Source organism: Varanus komodoensis, unplaced genomic scaffold (genome assembly GCF_004798865.1).
Source record: "Varanus komodoensis strain SLA01 unplaced genomic scaffold, ASM479886v1 scaffold25, whole genome shotgun sequence".
NCBI classification, from domain to species: Eukaryota; Metazoa; Chordata; class Lepidosauria; order Squamata; family Varanidae; genus Varanus; species Varanus komodoensis.
Window position 1 is genome coordinate 3774530 of NW_025335661.1, and position 19882 is coordinate 3794411.

The 19882-nt window shown below is 36.8% G+C and overlaps 1 protein-coding gene across 1 annotated transcript in view; it reads left to right on the top strand.

The window, feature by feature from the left end:
• Nucleotides 1-19882, top strand: part of CLSTN2 (calsyntenin 2) — a 253636-nt gene that overhangs the window by 226774 nt on the left and 6980 nt on the right. The window contains exons 10-14 of the mRNA XM_044432738.1: nt 3534-3700; nt 8324-8472; nt 9162-9388; nt 17531-17701; nt 18443-18588. Of these exons, the coding sequence (XP_044288673.1) occupies nt 3534-3700; nt 8324-8472; nt 9162-9388; nt 17531-17701; nt 18443-18588 (860 nt within the window). The remainder of the gene's footprint in view (nt 1-3533; nt 3701-8323; nt 8473-9161; nt 9389-17530; nt 17702-18442; nt 18589-19882) is intronic.

Consider the following 19882-nt stretch of genomic DNA (forward strand, 5'->3'; position numbering starts at 1 on the left):
CTTATTAAAGTAACTGATGACTTCATTGTACCTTTATGCTATTTGAGGGTGAAGTAACAGTTATATGAGACAAAAAATGCTGCCATAGCTGTCTTTGTAAGCATTTGTGTGAAAACAGAATTCTCCCTAAAAAGTCATGGCATTAATTTCAGTTACCATTTTACTTGATCCCTGGATCATTTCCTCATCAATCCCCATATGGGTCCTCCATGCAGCACACTTCCAGTTATTGCATGGTTTTTTTTAGTTGAAACTAAGTCTAGTCTGTCACCATCCAATCACAACACAATCTTTTCAATACTTGTCATGAGCTGCTGTGTGCCACCCATTGCTTTATTTTTCTTAGCTGCAAGGACAACCATAATATTTTACCCAGACTTAGAGCAACAGCTTGTCTTTTTCTCAATTCAGTTATCAAGGCCTTCATAGCAACATCTCCATGTTTACTTTAAATTCTTTTAGGCATGGGGTGAGGCTGGGAAAACCTTACCAGGGATTCAGAGTGCATGGAAATGAAGAATGCTAGAACTCAAATCTCCACTCCTGCACATCTAGAATACTTATAGCATGGAAATCCTATTGGTGCTAATGAGAAATTCCTCAAAGAGATATATCTGTGCAGTTGGGGATGATTGTAGTTTCAACCATAGTTTCACCTTCCTGGGTACTACTTTTCCAATAAGGGATTATGTCCCTGCTCCTGTGAAAATCGAGACACATCCACACAACACAGATTTAGTGTAACATGTAGGTGGGCTGTAAGATGATGTAAGACAGAAGGGATGGTTGCTAGGGAAATTAATTTTCCCTAGCAAATTTCCTGTGCCTTCTGCTAGAATTCAAATCTGCTTTAAATGACCTCTAGATGGAGTTATTATAATCCTCTTACATGGGACTTCCTTTGTAGGCAATCAGGAATCCTCATATAGTGCAAAGATTGTCCCTTTGTTATTAGTGATCTGATCTGTTCTCCCATATATTATTTATTTTAAAATTTCTGTACTAGCAACCCATCTATTTCTAACTTGAATTCAGGGCACACATTTTGGTCCCAAATGGCCTGTCTTCTATCAGTTCCAGGAAACACCTTTTTCTGTATGAAATTTCCTGAAATTTGAGATCCACAGTTGATGTGCTGCTTAGAATTCCATTCCATGTGGGGGCAAGTTTGACCTCCACAAGAGGAAAGGTCTTTCCGAAAAGTTTTGTAATGCTTTTGCATAGGAAGTTTACTATCCTTCCAGGTGCAAGTTAAAACTTTTCAGTGTGTCTTCGCCAGTAGGTTTTATTCAACTGTTTTTTCTGTAGGCTAATGCCTCATTTGTGTTTTAATAAAATTGATTAGTGTTGTAATGTTGATTTCTGCATATCAATTTGTGAATGTTACTGTGCAATATCAAACTTGCATCAGCAGTACAAAAAATTAAATAATTGAGGAATATGTGCTAACTTACAAGAATCTACAACCTTTAGGATGCAAAACAGGCACAGATGATTAAAAGGTTGTTTCATGTTGTGCCATACACTATGTAGGTGGTACCATACAATCAATAAATAATAATATAATAGCAATGGCAGTAGCCATAGTCTGCAGGTTGTACACCAGAGTTCAGCTCATCCTTGAGGATAAAATGTTTCAAATCACAATGCAACAAACATTCCTTTGTTTCCTTTTCAGTTCCTTGCTTTCATATTTTGCATTTTTGACAGAAGGATACCAGTTATTGACTTCATTCTGTATGATTTCATGCAGTATAAATGGATGCTTTATTTTCAACAAAACTGTAAACTAATGCTTGTAACAGTGTGTTAACCAGAGCTTTTAAGAAATAATGCAATAATAGCAAGTTGTTTTATCTAAAAGATTATAAGAATATATGCACCATCTATTTTATGTCAATTATTATTACATAATGTTGCAAAGAAGATGCATAATGAACTATGCTTGTAGGATATTCTTGTTGATGGTTCTCAGTAGACCTGATTCTCTGGGACCTATTACAGATACATTCTTAGTGTTGTTACATTTATGTTCCACAACTTCCTCTTACAAGGAACCCAGTGAGTTTGCATGGTTCTTCTCCACTTCTCCATTTCATTTTCACAATAACCCTGAGGCTGGAGTGGGCTGAGAGTCCGTGACGGACTTAGTCACTCATTGAACTCAAAAGTATGGAGTCTAGAACCTAGGTCTTCAAGTTCCAGTTTAACACTCTAAACACTGCACCCTACTGGCCTTCCTGGTCTTTATCATGACTAGGGTATAGAGATTGTGCTGAAGACATGACTTTAACTCTTCTTCTTTTTCTTGTTCAAATCCTTGCCCATGTTTGACTGAAATATCTATACTGATGTTAACTTTATCCATGCTGAGGCTGAAGCTGATTTCCAAATTCCAATTACATTTAAGAATGATAAGAATTAAATCTGGGGCATATGTAAAACTAGAATCTGGTCAATGTAATTTTTGTGTGAAAGGCAGGAATGTGACTGTGAGAAGGAAAGATGGCGTGTACTTATGGCATGTGTCCAGTCATTTAATGATGGTTAGCAGATCAATAAACTTACATCAGCACTGACTGTGGGTGGGGAGAATTTAATGAATTAAGTTATCAATCAGCACTCAATACATATCGTCTGATATTCCCTTTCAAAAAGCATAGGTAGATAATGATCTATGTATCCACTTACAGTATTGATGAAATAAAAGCAATACTGCTGTCTGTACTCAAATGAATTGATATGTGTGTGAAATCAGTGTCCATTTTTTAAATTGACCTGAATAACACTCACTGTCATTACTGAACCAGATATAAATTTAAGTAGGTTAATTTCCTTGGTTTACATGTGGTTTTTTTTCCTGTTCATCTATTAACCATCACATTGATTTAGTGCATATCTCAGACATTATGAGGGAGCTCAATATTTTTTTTTCTGGAAATTGAGAAAAACTGATAGAAAGACAATTGGTTACTTAACTTTAACTAATTGTATAATGCTTTATAAGAGATTTACTGCTTTCTGAAATAGAAGTTGGTCTATATTTGGTTGGTGCTTTTAAATCCTGTATGCTATTTTCAGGCATTATTTTTGATCTATAGAATCAAAAGTTCTTTTCTGAAGTATAATAGTTTGATGTTTAATTTACTCAGTTTCTAAATTAAAACAGAAAAAGTTCATCCATCCATGCTGCAGGGCTGAAGTTCTGTACTCCATGATTCAAGATAGAATTAATTTACACTGCTCACTTACGTGCCTCCAAAAATAGGAGTCTGCAATAATGTAAATTGAGAATAGAACCTTAACCATGATAGTACCTTAAGCCTAAAGTGCATCCTGCCATAATTTATTTGAAACTCTGTTTATCATTATATATATATATATATATATATATATATATATATATATATAAAAGCAGCAGCAGCTGGAATGCTTCCAAACATTTAAGACAGTTCTGGTAGTATTAGTAGTCATAAATAAATCTGTATTTATGAATTATTATGAGTGATTATTTGTGTTTCCTTTTTAAATAGGAGGAGAAGTCACTAAACCCAGATTTGCTCAGTATTTCCATGGCAGCCTTGCCAGCCTTACCATCCGGCCAGGCAAAATTGAGAGTCAGAAAGTGATTTCCTGTTTGCAGGCTTGCAAGGAAGGTCTTGATATTAACTCCCTGGAAAGTCTTGGGCAAGGAATAAAGGTGAGGGATGTACTGACATCATTTTTGATAACGTTTTAAACTGATTTATGAAGTATGGAACACAAAGTAGATTACTGGTATACTCCCAGAAGCAATCTCATTTGCTATAAAGTCATGAAAAAAGCAGACATGAAAAGGAAATGTATGACACTGAGTGTTACCACTTTTGCCCCAACATAAACCTAAGCAACTGGGCACCAAGTGAGCTTCGTAGTTCTGCAGGACTTTCAGCTGATGTTTGAGAAATACTGCACAGAAATAGGTGAAATTCTCAGGAGATGCAACACAATTAATATAAAGGGTGGGCTCCATCCATGCCATAAAATGATCGGCACAGGACCAATCAAAGTTAAAAAGCATTGCACAAGTAAACATTATGGAACTCTTGCCTTCTGGACATACCACAGAACACTGCAAGATATGCCATGGTGTGATGGTATATGGCAAGAAGACCATAAGAAGAACCAAAGTCCTGTCTGGTCCATCATCCTGTTTCCCACATTGATCAGCCAGATGCCTCTGACAAGCCCACAAGTAGGAGATGAGGATAATAGCCCTCTTTTAGTGTTGTTCCCCAATAAGTCGTATTCAGCTGCATCTTGCCTATAATCTTACTGGTAACATATAGTGACCCTGACCCATGTTTCCTCTTTGCCTGTGGATCCTAGAGATAGGATGATAAACAGGGTCCTTTGTATTAAAAATGCACGGTAACATGTAGCAAAGTAAATGAGCTTATGCTGTGGTGCTAGAAGCTTGCACTTCACTTTGCAGAATCATGGTCTCATCTTTAAAATTGAGGAGGGGAAGGGAGACTGGTGTTAAGCTGCCCATGGACACCAAGTTGAGGAGCCCAGAATTAAATAATACCTCCGTCAGGAAGGCTGTAAGTCATGGAATCACCTACCTTGGGCCTGACTGTAAAATATCAAGCAGTATAATCTCATGTATGTCTACTCAGCAATAAGCCCCACTTACTTCCATGGGAGTTACTTCAAGATAAGGGGAGGTTGCACCTAGAACCTAAATTTAGGTGGTAGGATAATAGATGCAGTAGTAATTATCACTGGAGAAGATTTCAAAATATTGCTTTTAGATTGTAACATTGCTTTTTCTCCTGCTGAATTATTAACAAAGGTTATGTTTACAGAAATATAACAGCTAAGGTCACATTTCTTCCACAAGAATGTTAATTACTTCACAGAAGAGCCTGGCTGTTGCAAAACATGCAACAGTAAATATATTATTTATTAAAAATTTTTCCTGTCCTTTGTTAGCATTTGCTTATCTTATGATCAATAGAAACACAGTTTCTACAGCACTGCTGCTCTGTTTGAAGCTGACAGTTCTTTGAAGCCTGCTTTAGGAATGCCAGAATTTCTTGTCTTCCATTTTGCCTCCAGTGGCTGAGCCACTGCATACAAAAGGCTATCTATGAACTAGCTGTGAGTGGATAAAATGAATCTAAGGGTCTAATTTTTCAGGTTCAAAACATTTTCAATCTCCGATCTACAAGCTGGCATGGTGCAAGTTTCTTCTTTCATTTTTACCTTTTCAGCTATTTTGAGAGCCAGTGTGACAGCAGGAGCAAGCTGTCAGAGAGGGGTCTTGTACAGCATTTTTTAGTGGGTCTGACAGTGACATGCCCTGATGAAAGAACTGCAGGTGGACCCGAAGCCGAGCAGAACATTAAGAAAAGCAGATAGTCCTGACTTTCAGCACCATCTGTATACGATTCCCCCCTTACATAATGTGTGGTGTATACGTATGCATGCTGGATTTTTCATTGAAAAGACAAATGTCAATCACATATTTAGTGCAACAACTTGAATCACAAAAGTATTGTGCTACAATTTTAATAGTCAGTTTCAAATACATAATATGCAGTGCTGATAGAACCACATTTTAAAACACATACATTCACGGCTTCCCTAAATCGATTCAAATCGCACTGATCCTGGAGACATACAAAGTACAGTATTCTGGGATTAGAAGCATTGTCTGAAACATCGTCTTAGGAAAATTAAAGCTGGACAGATAGGATACATTTTGTAATAGATATGAAGTTTGATTTGACTCAAAGTTGTCCATATACACGAACAGTACAATTGAATGGGGTGAACAGGAAGGGGAGATTTTGAACAGATAAAGTACTTCTTTAACCCACACAGTTAAACCACGATTTTAAAAGTGGCTCCCAGTCCAATGGCTACATGTAACCTCCTGCATCACAGGCAGTATGCTGGACACCCTGGGCAATAGGATGTTACTGCACTTACGCCTTTCTTAGGGGTTTCTTGTGGGCAGCTAATTGAGCACTGTATGAAAACAAAGCTGGACTAGACAGGTGCACTCTTGCTCTGGTACAGCAGGACTCTTTTCAGGTTCTTAACAATTGTCTGGTCTAATGAAATAAGTCAAGGTAAGCAAGAACACAATGTTATTGCTGGAATCCTGATAACTTTGGTACACGTGCCTTACAAGTCACATATTCCTAGGCTTGCTTGCTTACGTAAGCTTTTAAAATAAATTGACTGATGGAAAAAATAGTTTGGTTCACATTTTCTTATGAACTGCCCTGAATTGTATTTCCTGTATTAATGTACAAGTGAAATATAATGGTCCTCCAGTTTTTGCACTTCAGAGTTTGAGATACCTTTCTCAAAGTCTAAAGAAATGTTTACAAAAATCTGCGCATTAAGGAAAATTACATACAGAAAGGGGCATACTAGAGAAAACGTATCTTAGAAATGCTTAGAAACAATGTATCTTACAAAAAATTACATAAAACAATATACATGAATTTCTTATGCCTGGAAATATACATAAACATTTATGAAAAAATAAATGTGCAAACTCATGCAGAGACAGAATGGAATGAATATTTATTTATTTATTTATTTTATTTGATTTGATTTGTTTGAAGACCACCCATTAGCATCATGTACTCTGGGTGGCTATTGCAATAAAATTACCAATAAGTAACATAAATGAAATAGTACAATTAAAATCGTAATAAACAAAAAGATAAAATAGCATGTAGGTAATCAAATAACAGATAAAACTTAACTCAATATAGTAAAACCAGTACAAATTTATATAAAGATAATTTAAATGGTGCCATAGGTAGGTGCACTGAAACAGAACATTTTTGTCAACTGCCTACACTTCAGCAAAGTAGGCACCTGACAAATCTTGGATGGTAAAGCATTCTATAATTGGTGTACCAGCCCAGAAAATACACTCTTTCTTGCAACCTCCCTCTTAACCTACTTAAGGAGAGGAACTCATAGGAGAGCCTTGGCCGATGACCTTAGATGATAGGCAGGAATATATGGACTGAGATGCTCAGATAATGCGATGTAGGACTTTATATGTCATACTCACGACCTTGAGTTCAGCCTGGACTGGAATAGGCAGCCAGTGCAGCTGGTGGAGGAGAGGTGTAGTATGTCCATAAGAGCTAGTCCACATCAGCCAGCTCACTGCCCTGTTCTTGATCAGTTGGAAAAAGAAATGAATCCAAAGCATGGATATATCAGTAACATTAAAGTACCTTGTGATACACAATTGCATGGTGTGTGGGGGGGTGTTAGACAATTTTTATATGATGTATAATAAAACTTGTTCCAGAAGGTATTGGTCACACTCACATGTGACATATTCCTTGGGAAGGAAGCTGTCATGCAAAAGCAGTGCTTCACCAGTTTCACTTAGTAAAATAGGTCGATACATTAAGCTGAAGTTGCACCCCAACTGAACTATAAGCCACTCCTCTTGGAAAAAATTCTGTAACATGGTTATTTACATGCATGGCATAGTGACATGGCTAAATCCTGGAGTGGTAGAGGGGAAACTCTGTTTTGTTTTTTAATATTCACCATGGAAAATAACCCCCTTGCAAGTAAAAGCCTAGCACATCACCCAGGTAGGTAGTAGTCTAGCCTGCGTCTTATTATGTAATTTTTTCTATGTTCAAGCCATTGTTTCTACACATTTGTGGATGCAGAAATGTGACATTCCCACTATTGCCACGTTGTAGTCACAAGCTGTGCCAACTCATCCCCACATCCCTACTTACTCTGCTACTTAAGAAAGCAAGTCCACTGCCATACTGTGGTTCTGGATTTAATAGACACATTCAACCACAGAATCTTAAAATATCAATCCATTTAAAATAAGGAATTAGAATACAGTTAATATACAGAAAATATATTAACAAAGGTTATGTTTATCAGTCTTGTAAAGATAAATCGACTCTCACATTATATTATAAGAAGGTACATTTATGGCAAAAGCACAATGTTTAAATATAAATAGTACAAGAAAATGTCTTGATGCACAGTAGTTCTATTGACTTTTAATTTACTTACAGTTAATTATAGCTACAATAATTACTAAAATGTGTGGTAGATGGGTGCCTAGTGGGTACTTGTTCCTAAAAGGTTTTTATGTATAGAACAAACATTAGCTAATAAAATTATAGTTTCTCTTACTTTGTTAGGGATTTAAGCAGTCTCTAAGAAACAGTCTTTAGAAACCCATAATTCTAAGAGTTCTAATGAGTAATTCTACATTACTTCCCTAAATACTAATTATATTCTCTTTCCTCCCCACTGCCAGTATCACTTCAATCCTTCCCAGTCAGTGCTTGTTATAGAAGGAGATGACATTGAGAATATAAATCAAGCACTCCAAAAGGTCTCCTATATCAACTCAAGACAATTTCCAACCTCAGGCATTCGCCGTCTTAAAGTCTCATCTAAAGTCCAGTAAGTTAAATTCATCGAGCTTGGTTAAACCAAAGTACATCAGTAAATTTCATTTCAAGAAACTTACAGTATTGGATATGTAATAATGGCATGCAGATAACATCAATAAAATTGGAATTTAATGGATTGGCCAACAGGTTAAGAATTGCTTTTGCTTTTACTTTTACAATAAAATTATTTCAACTCCGGAGTCATTCCCTAACTCTGGCATGCCCATTGACTTCAGATAGAGTTCTGGATGCGTGTGTAATGGTCTCCTGATTCATTCAGTATAAAATGGATGATTAGGTTCTTGATGCACATTTAACAAGATTGTTATATCAAACCCATTAAGTATCAGTTGAGAACCTAATGCAAAATGCATAACAATTAGAAGCAATCTAATCAGGTTTACCACTGATGCTTTGTTATATGTTATTTAAGCATTTAAATAGTAGGTGCACATTGACCTTTCTAAAGATTGTGCTTGCCAATGATATGCTCTGCTACCCATAAGCAATTTAAGAAAGTGTGTTCCTAATGTTCATATGGGTCTCTGTAGCTCCATTTGCTGGCCAGTGAATCAACATGTAAAGACCAATATACTTTGACTGATTAAACTTTTTCCCCTCTGAACTGTGTGTTTCTTGTAAAGGAAGATGGTACACTAAAGCCTTTGCCATGAAGATAATGGATCATATATTTTTCAGATGTTTTGGTGAAGATATCTGCATTAGTATCCCAGATATAGATGCCTATGTAATGGTATTTCAGGCCAAGGAGCCCAAGATTACAATAAGTGGAATGGATCATTTTGCAAGACCTGCTGCAGAATTTGAACATGAAAGAGGTGTGATCCTTTTACCAGATATCAGAATTGTCAGCACAGTAACTAAAATGGAGCATCCTCCAGACTTGAAGGAAACTACGGAGAAAGGTTTGTCTATTGTATTTTGTGATTTTGGTTTCTGTAACAGTAGGGACTAAGTAGGTAGTAGGTAATAGCACTAGGGAGGTAGGTAAGTAGTAGGCAAATAGCACTGAAATTAACCATAGAATGCCCGTCAAATACTTTGTTTTAAAGAACAGGCCCAGTTACAATGATTCAAGATGGGTTTGGAGTTATATAGAATTCTATAGCCAAGAAGCCTAGGCGGTCTTATGTTCACTATAACACTATATCTTCTTTGGTAGTGTGGATATGGCTAGAAGTCCTTTGCATGGTCTGCATTCCTAATTAATTATTTCTACCAGTATAATGTACTACAAATTTGTAGAAAAGAATATAATAAAGCATAGCCTTCTCTTTTTGTGCTTAACGGTTATTCCATGGAAGGAAAAAGTTGTCAAAATGCACTCCAGCAAACTCTGGACAAAACTGACCTGAGTAGGGCATCCAGTGGGAGGAGATAGAATAGCTGTCCTACATATGGTTGCTCTTTCTCCCCTGAGTCTCCCTCTTGGAGAACAACAGACTGACCATAAACAAGGCAGGTTAGAATTAGCTTGAGATTTCTTCGAAGCCAAGTAGGAATTGTTCTGGTTCCCTTTGGAATTAGTGAAGTAAATACTGCTGGACAAGTAGAGTTCCTTGTTGCTCTGTTGATCAGGTTTTTAATGATAGAAGTCACAATTGGCAGGCTCAGTACAGAAATCAGAGAAAGAGAAAAGAAACTGAAGAATAATGATGAGTACTCTGACACATCAAAATGGCAAAGTGACATTTTCCTGGGTCAGTCTGTCAGAGAGTACTAGCTCAAGGAGACAAAGTGAAGGACCAGAGCCCTGGGACCTCAAGGACATCTTTGCTATTAAAGCATGGGTGGGCAATTTCATTCTTGTCCCTTGTTCTTACTATGGTCTGCAGTCTGTGAGATAACCTGAAAATTTCACACATAGACACACGTGTGCACCTGTATCCATATGTATATATAAAAGCAACAGTGTCTACAGCATTATGGGATGCAGAAAAGCTCACATTTATCTTGAAAAGAAGCAAAGCAAAGCACTAAATGTGGCTTTTCTGGCATTTCTGCCAGCCATGGATGCCATTTTCCATGGCATTTGAGGAGAAGGGGGATGCATCAACGGGTTGCCCACCCTCACCTAATGCTTACTGGCTGAGAACTGGTGACACCTAACGGCATTTCTTTGCACACCTTGAGAGTGTGGACACTAAAGAATGCCAGCTAGTGTAAGACTTATCCAAAGCTTAGAACCAGAGTGAAGGTTCCCATTTGAAAGGAGTGGTAGGAATGAGAAATGACTGGCTTCAGCTTGATGGATATAAGTAGAATCCATACTGAAAATGCGGAGTTCGTTTAAATAATGATATGCCAATTAGACTTCATATAAATACAGTTGTGCCCTGTAATGCAACCCACATTTAGTGCCTATATCTTCATTCTAAAGATATGGAAGCAATCGTAGACTGAAATCATTTGTATACATAAGCTCAATGGAACTTACTTCCAAATAAATTGGCATAGGAGTGCCCAGAATCTCTCTGCTTTTACATCAGTAGTTATCTTTCTGGAGTACAATAAAGTGACAAGCAATAGGCCTATTGTAAATAAATGACAAACAAGCCTAATTTTAAAATCTTTTCAATTTATTCTCTTTTATGCAGAATTTTGAAAGAAAAGCTCATAACACATCCATACAGATGAAATTGTGTACACAATCTTTTTTTGTACGTCACAGTGAATAACATGATGATTCCAGTAATCAAGTGAAAATTTCCACCTGTCAAAGTGTTTCTGAATTATTAGCTTTCCCAACATAATGAAGTGACTAGTCTAGAAAATAAGTAATAATATATGTTTCAAAGCAGAATGCAATTTTTGGATCTTAATATTAAAAAAGAAAGATGCTGATGCTTGCAGGAGATTGATGATGGAAATAAATGAGTACAGCTGATAAACTAGAAGGTTGAATAAGAAAAATAAAATTCAGCAAAAATAATAATGAAACTTGTTCATTCTTTCCACTCATACCCTCTAACCTTTTTTTTCTTCCTTTTACTCTGATAAACATCTTTCATTTCTGATCTTTCAGACATAATCTTTGAATGTTTTTTTCCTCTTCCCGCAACCACTGTTAGGAATGTACTATCCAAACTCTGTCAGTCCACCAAGCCCTTCCGCCGTCCATCCGTCCGTCCGTCCATCCTTCCTTCCTTCCTTCCTTCCTTCCTTTTTCCCTGCTCTCCACACAAACTATCTCTATTTTGTTCATATGTATTAAAGAGTACTGTATTGACTAATGCACAATGCAATTATTGGGTTCAAATGCTTTCTTAAATGGCTTGCTTGCTTACTTTAAACATTTGTATGCTGCCCAATCATGCCACAGCATCTTATCTGCAAGAATAATCTCAACAAAAAATAGGTGAGAAATTAGTCCTGTCTGAAGTTTCATTCAAATTTACAGAATTTGCACCTGCCAAACCAATGCGTAAACGGGCACAGAGTTGCGCACCAAAGTGCACACTTTCTTAAACTACAATAGACATCAAGGAAAAGTGCACACAAAGAACCATATGCTGTGGAAAAATGCAAAAAGTGCTCACAGAAAAATAACAAATGAATTAGTATGGGAATATAGCTTGAAAAATACATATAGTACCAAAAATTGCAGGGAAAAATGTACACACATTTTCATGTGGATTTGAAATATTGCAATGATGTTATTGTGGAATCAGGTCAAACTAAAATAAGAAACAAAATTAAATTAAAATGGAGATTTACCCATCCCTTCCAAGATTTCTCCCATCTCCAGACTCAATAATGTGAAGGTGAGACTTAGGCCTTCTATTTCCTTTGCTCAGTCAATGCCACACAGGCTCATCATGGTACCATTTTATCCTGGCACAAGAAGGGAGAGATGGAAGGGTCAACTCTTCCTTCATTGCCTTAAAATTTATTCATGTGGCCTTCTCTCATCAGTTAAACATGACATTGATTATAGATTGTAACAAGTTGCCAGGGCAGATATTGACTGTACGTTACTAGAACTTAATTCGGAATGGATTAATTAAACTTTTCTCAGGAATCATGCTATGATAATTCATGAGTCACTCATCTAGTCTACTTTCAGCATTATAACCTTCAAGACATCATAGCAACTGAAATCTTTAATATGGAGACACTTAGTTTTTCTAAAACATTGTTTGTATAAAAATTCTAATTTCTGATTTTCTAAATTCTCCTCATATCAGTGCCTCAGGAGCCACTATATGGATGCAATGTTCACATTAAAAGCACTTTACAATTTATTTCTTATTTATCACATAAATATATATATATATATATATATATATATATATATATATCACTTTCTACTAAACTTTCAAAGTATCAACAATAAAAATAAAAGCACAGTAAATTAATCTTTGGTTGATTATAAACATATAGGCAGAATTTCCCCTAGGAAAATTCTGCATGGAGAAGGAGGACTGGAACAGCAATCTAAATATCAACAATAAACAATTCTTTCCAATGTCAGTACATGCTGCAACACAATGCTCTGCTAGGCATTCTCTTGAGGAAACTTCAGGAGCATGCAGTTCTATCAGAGGTGTTCTTCCTGAACACTGGTCAGGGACATAAGTGGAACATAGTCCCAAGTAGCATAGGGTGCCATGTATGTTAACGACAGAACCTTAAACTTGGCATGTAGCTTAGGAGTAGCTAGCACAATTTTTGCTTTTGCTGTCTTTCCAGCAGAAGTGAAATATGTTGCTGAAAATAAGGTCCTGCTTGCATGAGAGATTAATCCAATGGTCCTATGGTCACAGCACTCTTTTGCTCTCCTTTCCTGGGGATTGGAATACATGTTGAACGTTTCCAGTCTGTGTGCCGTTGTTTTGTTTTCCATATTTTGTTTTGTAACGCGCTCTACGTGGGGCTACCCTTGAAGACGGTCCAGATACTTCAACTGGTTCAAAACAGAGCTGCCAGGCTGCTGACGGGGACTGGGCGTTGTGTTCACATGACTCCAGTTCTCCGTCAGCTTCACTGGCTTCCCATTGAAGTCCGGGCCCAATTCAAGGTGTTGGTGATGACCTATAAAGCCTAAACAGCTTGGGTCCTGGTTACCTGAAGGAGCGCTTGCATCCATATATGCCCAGCTGCCCCTTGAGATCGGCGGGGGAGGCCCTTCTCCGGAAACCCTCCGTGAAAGAAATTAGGAGGGTGGGTACTCGGAGGAGGGCTTTCTCTGCGGTGGTGCCTAAGTTATGGAATGCGCTCCCCAGAGAGGTCCGCCTGGCGCCGTCGTTATTTGTTTTTCGGCGCCAGGCGAAGACCTTTTTATTCAAGCGGCATTTTAACTGTTAACATTATTGGTTTTATCTGGCCAGGGCGGCTTATTTTATACTGTATTGTTGTATTTTTAATTTAATATTTATATTTTTAATTTATATTATAATTATTTTAACTTAGTGATGTGAGCCGCCCTGAGGCTTCGGCGAATGGGGTGACATAAAAATGTTTTAATGAATAAATAAATAAAATAAATATTTGTTGACACATTTTTGCTAGGATTTGGAGTTTGGAATGGCTCTATTAGCATTCCATCTGTTGGCTCTATTTGTATCCTATCTACTCAACATATTTATTCTTTGCAAGTGCTTTCAGAACAGTTTTCATTTCACCCTTAATCATAGGATTCCTCTTTGAAGAATCTGTCATCCTTTCATCTCTTCTGTATAAGTTCTTCAGTATATTCTTTCCATCCTCTCTTTATTTTCTCCTGGTAATATAGTATGTTCTGTTGTTTGTCTTTTAGAATTCTTAATCAAGGCTTGAATTTCTCTTTGATTTCTTGGATCTTCTGGAAAGAGATCTCTTGTTTTTCCTCTTTGTTGCTCTTTTCTACTTCGCACTGATCATTATAATTATTTTTTTCCACATGATAGACACTAAAATGGTGCATTCAGGATTCTGACCTTATTTATATCACATTTTGCATTCGCTTCTCACCTGTTCTTTGTAACTGTGAGTGTTTCTTCTGTCATCATTCTAGACTGTTTCTTTCTTGTTGCTATATGAATAGTCTTTTGGTATTCTTCTGTACTAATGTCTCTGGCTTCAGTCCACAGTTCTTCCAGCTCATGGTCAATTAGATTGAGCAATGAAAATCTGTTCTTTAAATTCATCAGAGACGTTACTGAAGTTATATTTTGGCACTATTTTTTTTGTTAGTTATCCTTTTTGACTTGCCTCTGATTTCTGAAATTAATAACTGATGGCCATGACCACAGTCTGCTCCTGGTCTTGTTTTGGCAGGAGCAGACTGTGGTCATGGCCTCTCCACCTTCTGTTTCCACTTATATGGTCTGTTTGATTTCTGTATTGGCCATCTGGTGAACTCAAAGTATGCTGTCATCTTAACAGTTGCTTGAACAGGTTCATGGCTTCACAAAATTCTACAAGTCATTCCCCTGCTTCCTTTCTACCCACTAGACCAAATTTTCCTATCACATATATTTAGTATCTTTTAGATCTGCTTTGTATCCTACTTTTGCACTCCAGTAATCTAGGACTAACGTGTCTTGTTTGGTGTGTTATCAGTTTCCTCTTGAACACCTGCATATTTTTTTCAATGTCATCTTCTTCAGCATTTGTTGTTGCAGCATATACTTGAATGATGGTTATGTTGATAGTTTTTCTGCTGCTTCTGATTGATATTATTCAGTTGAATTTTGCATTATAGCCTTTTCTTGCTGGTGCTACATCTTGCCTCAGTATCAGAACCACTCCATTTCTTCTGAGATTGTCATTTACAAAGCAAAACACTTTGTGTTGTCTGCTTGGAAATGTCCCATTCCAGTCCACTTTAGTTCGCTCATGCCAAGTACTGTGATGTTCATTCTTTCCATTTCTTGCTTTACAATTTCCAGTTTGGTTTGATTCATTTTTTTCATGTCCCATGTCCCAATTGTATGTGTTGTGCAGCATCAGACTTTTCTTTGACTCTGTGTATGTCAGCCTTTAGCTTTTGATCTAGTAGCAACATTAGCAACAGTACTACCTGTATTTGTCTTTTGCCTTTCCCCAGGTTCTCTTCTGTCACTATCTCTTTTTTTCATTTTGGATTGTTTTACTTTGAATTGTTTCATGATTGGGTTTTCAAGGTAAGAACATTCAGAAGTGGATTACCATATCCTTCCTCTAACTGGGGTTTGCCTAAGCATCACTGCTATTGTCTATGAGAGATCCTCTGCCAGTATTGCCTTCTGCTACTGCAGCTGCTCCATAGCTGCCTTTCAGAAGTATCTCCACCCCCATCACCACTAGAAATATGCATTCTTTTCTGGTAATGTGTCTATTACTCCTGAAGAAGATGATGTCACTTTGACTGGTGTCTCAGCCTTGACCATTCTGCCTTGGATAACCCTGCTAGGAGACCAGCCTAGTGGATCTATTCAGACTTTCTATAAACAAGAAGGTCAGAATAGACCCATAATAGCTATATATAAGCTCGGATGTACCATGCTATTATTAATTAGAGATAGAAAAAGAAAATATCTGCAATATATGTTGAAATAAATGTTCTTTCATGATGCACAGCACAGAATTATGATGCTTTCTTTGCACTATATTTCAGTTAGAAGTATTTTTATTCATGAACTAGTTTCTTTGATAGTTAAAAATGTGAAAAATTCCTGGCATCTGTAAATATATATTTAATGCAGTTGAAAGAATTAGTGCAAGTATGAGTCATTCCTTAATCTAAAAATGATCAAAGGTTATTCCCAAGGAACATGCACATAGTTAGAACAACTAGGACACCGTGACGGTTTGTCTACACTTCTTATCTACAGAACCACATTTGCTTCTGGAAGGACCCCTAGAGTAAGTGTAAACATTATAGCTTCCATGGAGAGGTTGCCAAAAACCCTCTTCCCTATGGTTGTACTGCCTGCAGATTAACAGTCTTCATCACAAGCACCATTATTTCCAGAGATATTCAGCCCTGGCTTTCAGACACTGCATGCAGTTGGAACAAAAGAGATCACAGGAAGGTTTTGTTTGTTTGCTTGTTTTTAATGTTTGTGCAAAGCACAACACCTACCACGAGTTTTTGGTAATTTTGTGTGAGGCTGTAACCTTTAGCAACTGTAGAAATATCTACAAAAGAAACCCATTCTTAAAAATGTATCCCATGAGAGAGAGAAAGTTAAAGTTAATTTTCCAGCCACTTGATGCCAAGTGGACCAGAGAATTAAGTACAAATTTGCAAGCTTTTTCTTCTGTGACAAGATAGTTGTTATTCTCCATAGTAAAGAAGAGTGAATTTACATCTCTGGTTTTACAAGTGTTGCCATCAGTGGTTATATAGTTGCACAAACAGATGGAAACAGATCTCCTGTCATTCTATAAGCCAGAACATAAATGGATCACAAGGTAAACTAATATGAATCTCTGCAGATTTCCCCACATCATTTCTTAATAATCTGCCCATACAGGCTTCTTGATTAACATCAAGTAAATCTTTATCCCTCTACTTCTCGCACCTGTTTTTCAAAATGTCATGCCTGATAAAGAGATCTGGAGATTTTGAAAGTTTGCACATTTCTTGTGCTCTTGGCTACTAAATGTGTTGCCCTAATATGGATTTTTGAATTTGCCATGACCAGAAGTATTGAACAATTTCTTGATTCCTGCTTCACTTGCATCAGTGTATTGCATTTGTATTGGTTAATTTATATTTATATCGCATCCTTCTCCCTTTGTAGAATGCAAGGTGGCTATGTGCAGTTCCAAGGTGGTCTCCCCTCCATGCTCAGACCAGCCCCAGACATGCTTAGCTTCAACAAGCTGCATGCTTCATGTGCCTTCAGACCATACACTGGGCCATACTCATATTGCACTATATTGCATATTATTGTTCAGTAGTCCTTAGCATTTGTGACCCAGTCAGTCAAATGTTACTTTATTTTTATCAATATAGGCAACATAGCAAAAATCCTAAGTTATTTAATAATTGTTATTATAGAAAATGGATGGCTGAGATATAGACTTATAGTATCATCATAGCTTCCTTCTGGGTATCTCTCTTTTTCTATCCACAGCTCATAAGCCAGTTATGTTAGAAGAAATGCACCACAACTTGGATTTTTGTGACATTTTGGTAATTGGACCAGAACTGGACCCCAGACAAGAATGTTTGGAATTAGATCGAAAGGAACTTCAAGGAAAACACTTAGATGCGACAAACTCCACAGCAGGCTATTCAATATATGGTATGGTTAATTTTGCATCATCTTCTTTCATTTCTGTATGTTACATGTTTAAAATTAAACAGGCTATACTTTAGGAGCTTTAGCCTTATCCCATAATCCATTCAGTGAATATTTGTTCCATGAAAGTTGTGCTAGGTGCGAAGAAATCTGCCTTCCTTTTAATGTAAATATCTAGTTATTGCTGACTTCCTAATGTAAACAAGTAAATTCTTTGTTTTTCCTTATGAGAGCAGATGTTGCTTTTTTAAACCCAAAGTAGCAATCTTCTGGTTGGACATTTTCTTGTTGCTTACACACACACACACACACAGAGAGAGAGAGAGAGAGAATGCTAAAGTTGAGCAGCATTTTTGCCATACAGAAACATTGCTTTTGGTTTCTATATATGCCTTTTCTGCAATAGAAAATACTTGGCATGATATTTGTAGGTTCAAAACATTGAAACCTAGAATTATGGGTTTATAATGATGTTGTGCAAATGTAGTAAATCCAAGTGAAATTGGATTCACTTTGTGAAACCTTTGCTATTGAATTAATTGATAATGGTGTCTCTGTTTATTCTAATGGTAGTTTCAAAATGTATACAGCTGTCCTTACTATCATCTGACCACAAGCTTCTCATGGAATTCTTAAAGTTCACCTTATTAATGAAGGCTGCTTTATTTGCCACTAGTTCATGGCAATTTTTATTTCATGGCTCTGGTATTTTTTCTTTGCATTTATCTTTACTTACTGCTTTAGGTGTGGACACAATGAAAAATTATGAACAGGTCTTACAACAGGTTCGCTATCGAAATTGGCACACATCTTCCCTTTTTGATAGGAAGTTTAGAATCAAGTGTTCAGAACTGAATGGGCGTTATACCAGCAATGAATTTAACCTGGAGGTGAGTCTTTGTTAAAAGCATGTTGACAAGTGTTTCCACATTAGAAGAGGACTTTCTGTGTTCTCCTGAACAGTGTTGCAAGCATTTATGTATTATTAAGTTAAGTGGGCTATTTATTTATTCTTTAATGTTTAACGCCCCCACCTTCAATGCAATTCAAATTTTATGCAGTCGCTCCCTAACAAAACTGTGGTTCAAGCATTACCCAAAAGGGCAACTAATATCTCTAATTACCTTTATTAATGCAATCCCTAGTTAGTTTCATTACTACTAATTAAACACAGGTAGATTTTGAACTGGAAAATGAGTCCAGAGATTTTTTTTTTTTTTTGCCAGATGTGTTTATACAGAAAAGAGTTGCTTTAGACAGTTTTTTGCTTCTCCAACCTGATTATTAGTGCACTTTGGTGCTTGCTTCTCATGTGTGCCAAGTACATAACTCTGTGCAGGAGACACTTTGCAGATTGTGTCTTAAGCTAATGAGGTGGAGCATTGCTGCTGATTCTGCGAAGACTATATGAAATGGTGCAGATGGCTCTCAAGTCATGAGCCATCAAGCCTTCTGTCCCTTTTATTTTGCATACAATCCCATTTTAATCACCTCACTCAACTCCAGAAGCAGTTATAGGGGTTATTTTCCCCCTCTGCATTAAATTTAATGTCAACAGAACTGAGCCTTCATTGTATTGTGAGTGGAAAGTGGTTTCTATCACATAAGTAAACACAATATGTTAACAATTCCCAGTCTTGTACCTTTTATAAGCTGACCATTGCATTGACCTTCCATGCCAATGTAAAATTTTTGGTCTTTAAATTCAGTATGTAGACTAACTGTTGTGATATCAAATGAAATAGTAGAATTTATAATATGGTTGAAGCCACACAACAGCATAATATTAACTTAGCATGTATGTAACTTCTGTACAACAGAGGGACAGTTTACTTAGTTAGTGAGGTGCAGGGGGAATTCATCTGGTTTACCTTTTAGTGTAAACTTATGCAATTCACTATTCTTAAATCAATATGCCAACTAAAACAAAGTTGTTACTGAAATTCTTGCCCATTTGCACAGGTACAATAGTTCACAGCATGCTGTACCTGTCTGTTATACAGGAATCTATTTTAAAAAGAATGGCAGCCTTAACTCAGCACCATAAACATGGTTGAGTATAAAAGTATCAAAAACAGGATTATGGGAACATAGCATTTTTTGACATGGATGGATAGATGAATGTTTCTATCAGTTCATTTTATTCCACATTCATTTTTTTACATCTCTGGTTCTTTCCTTCTT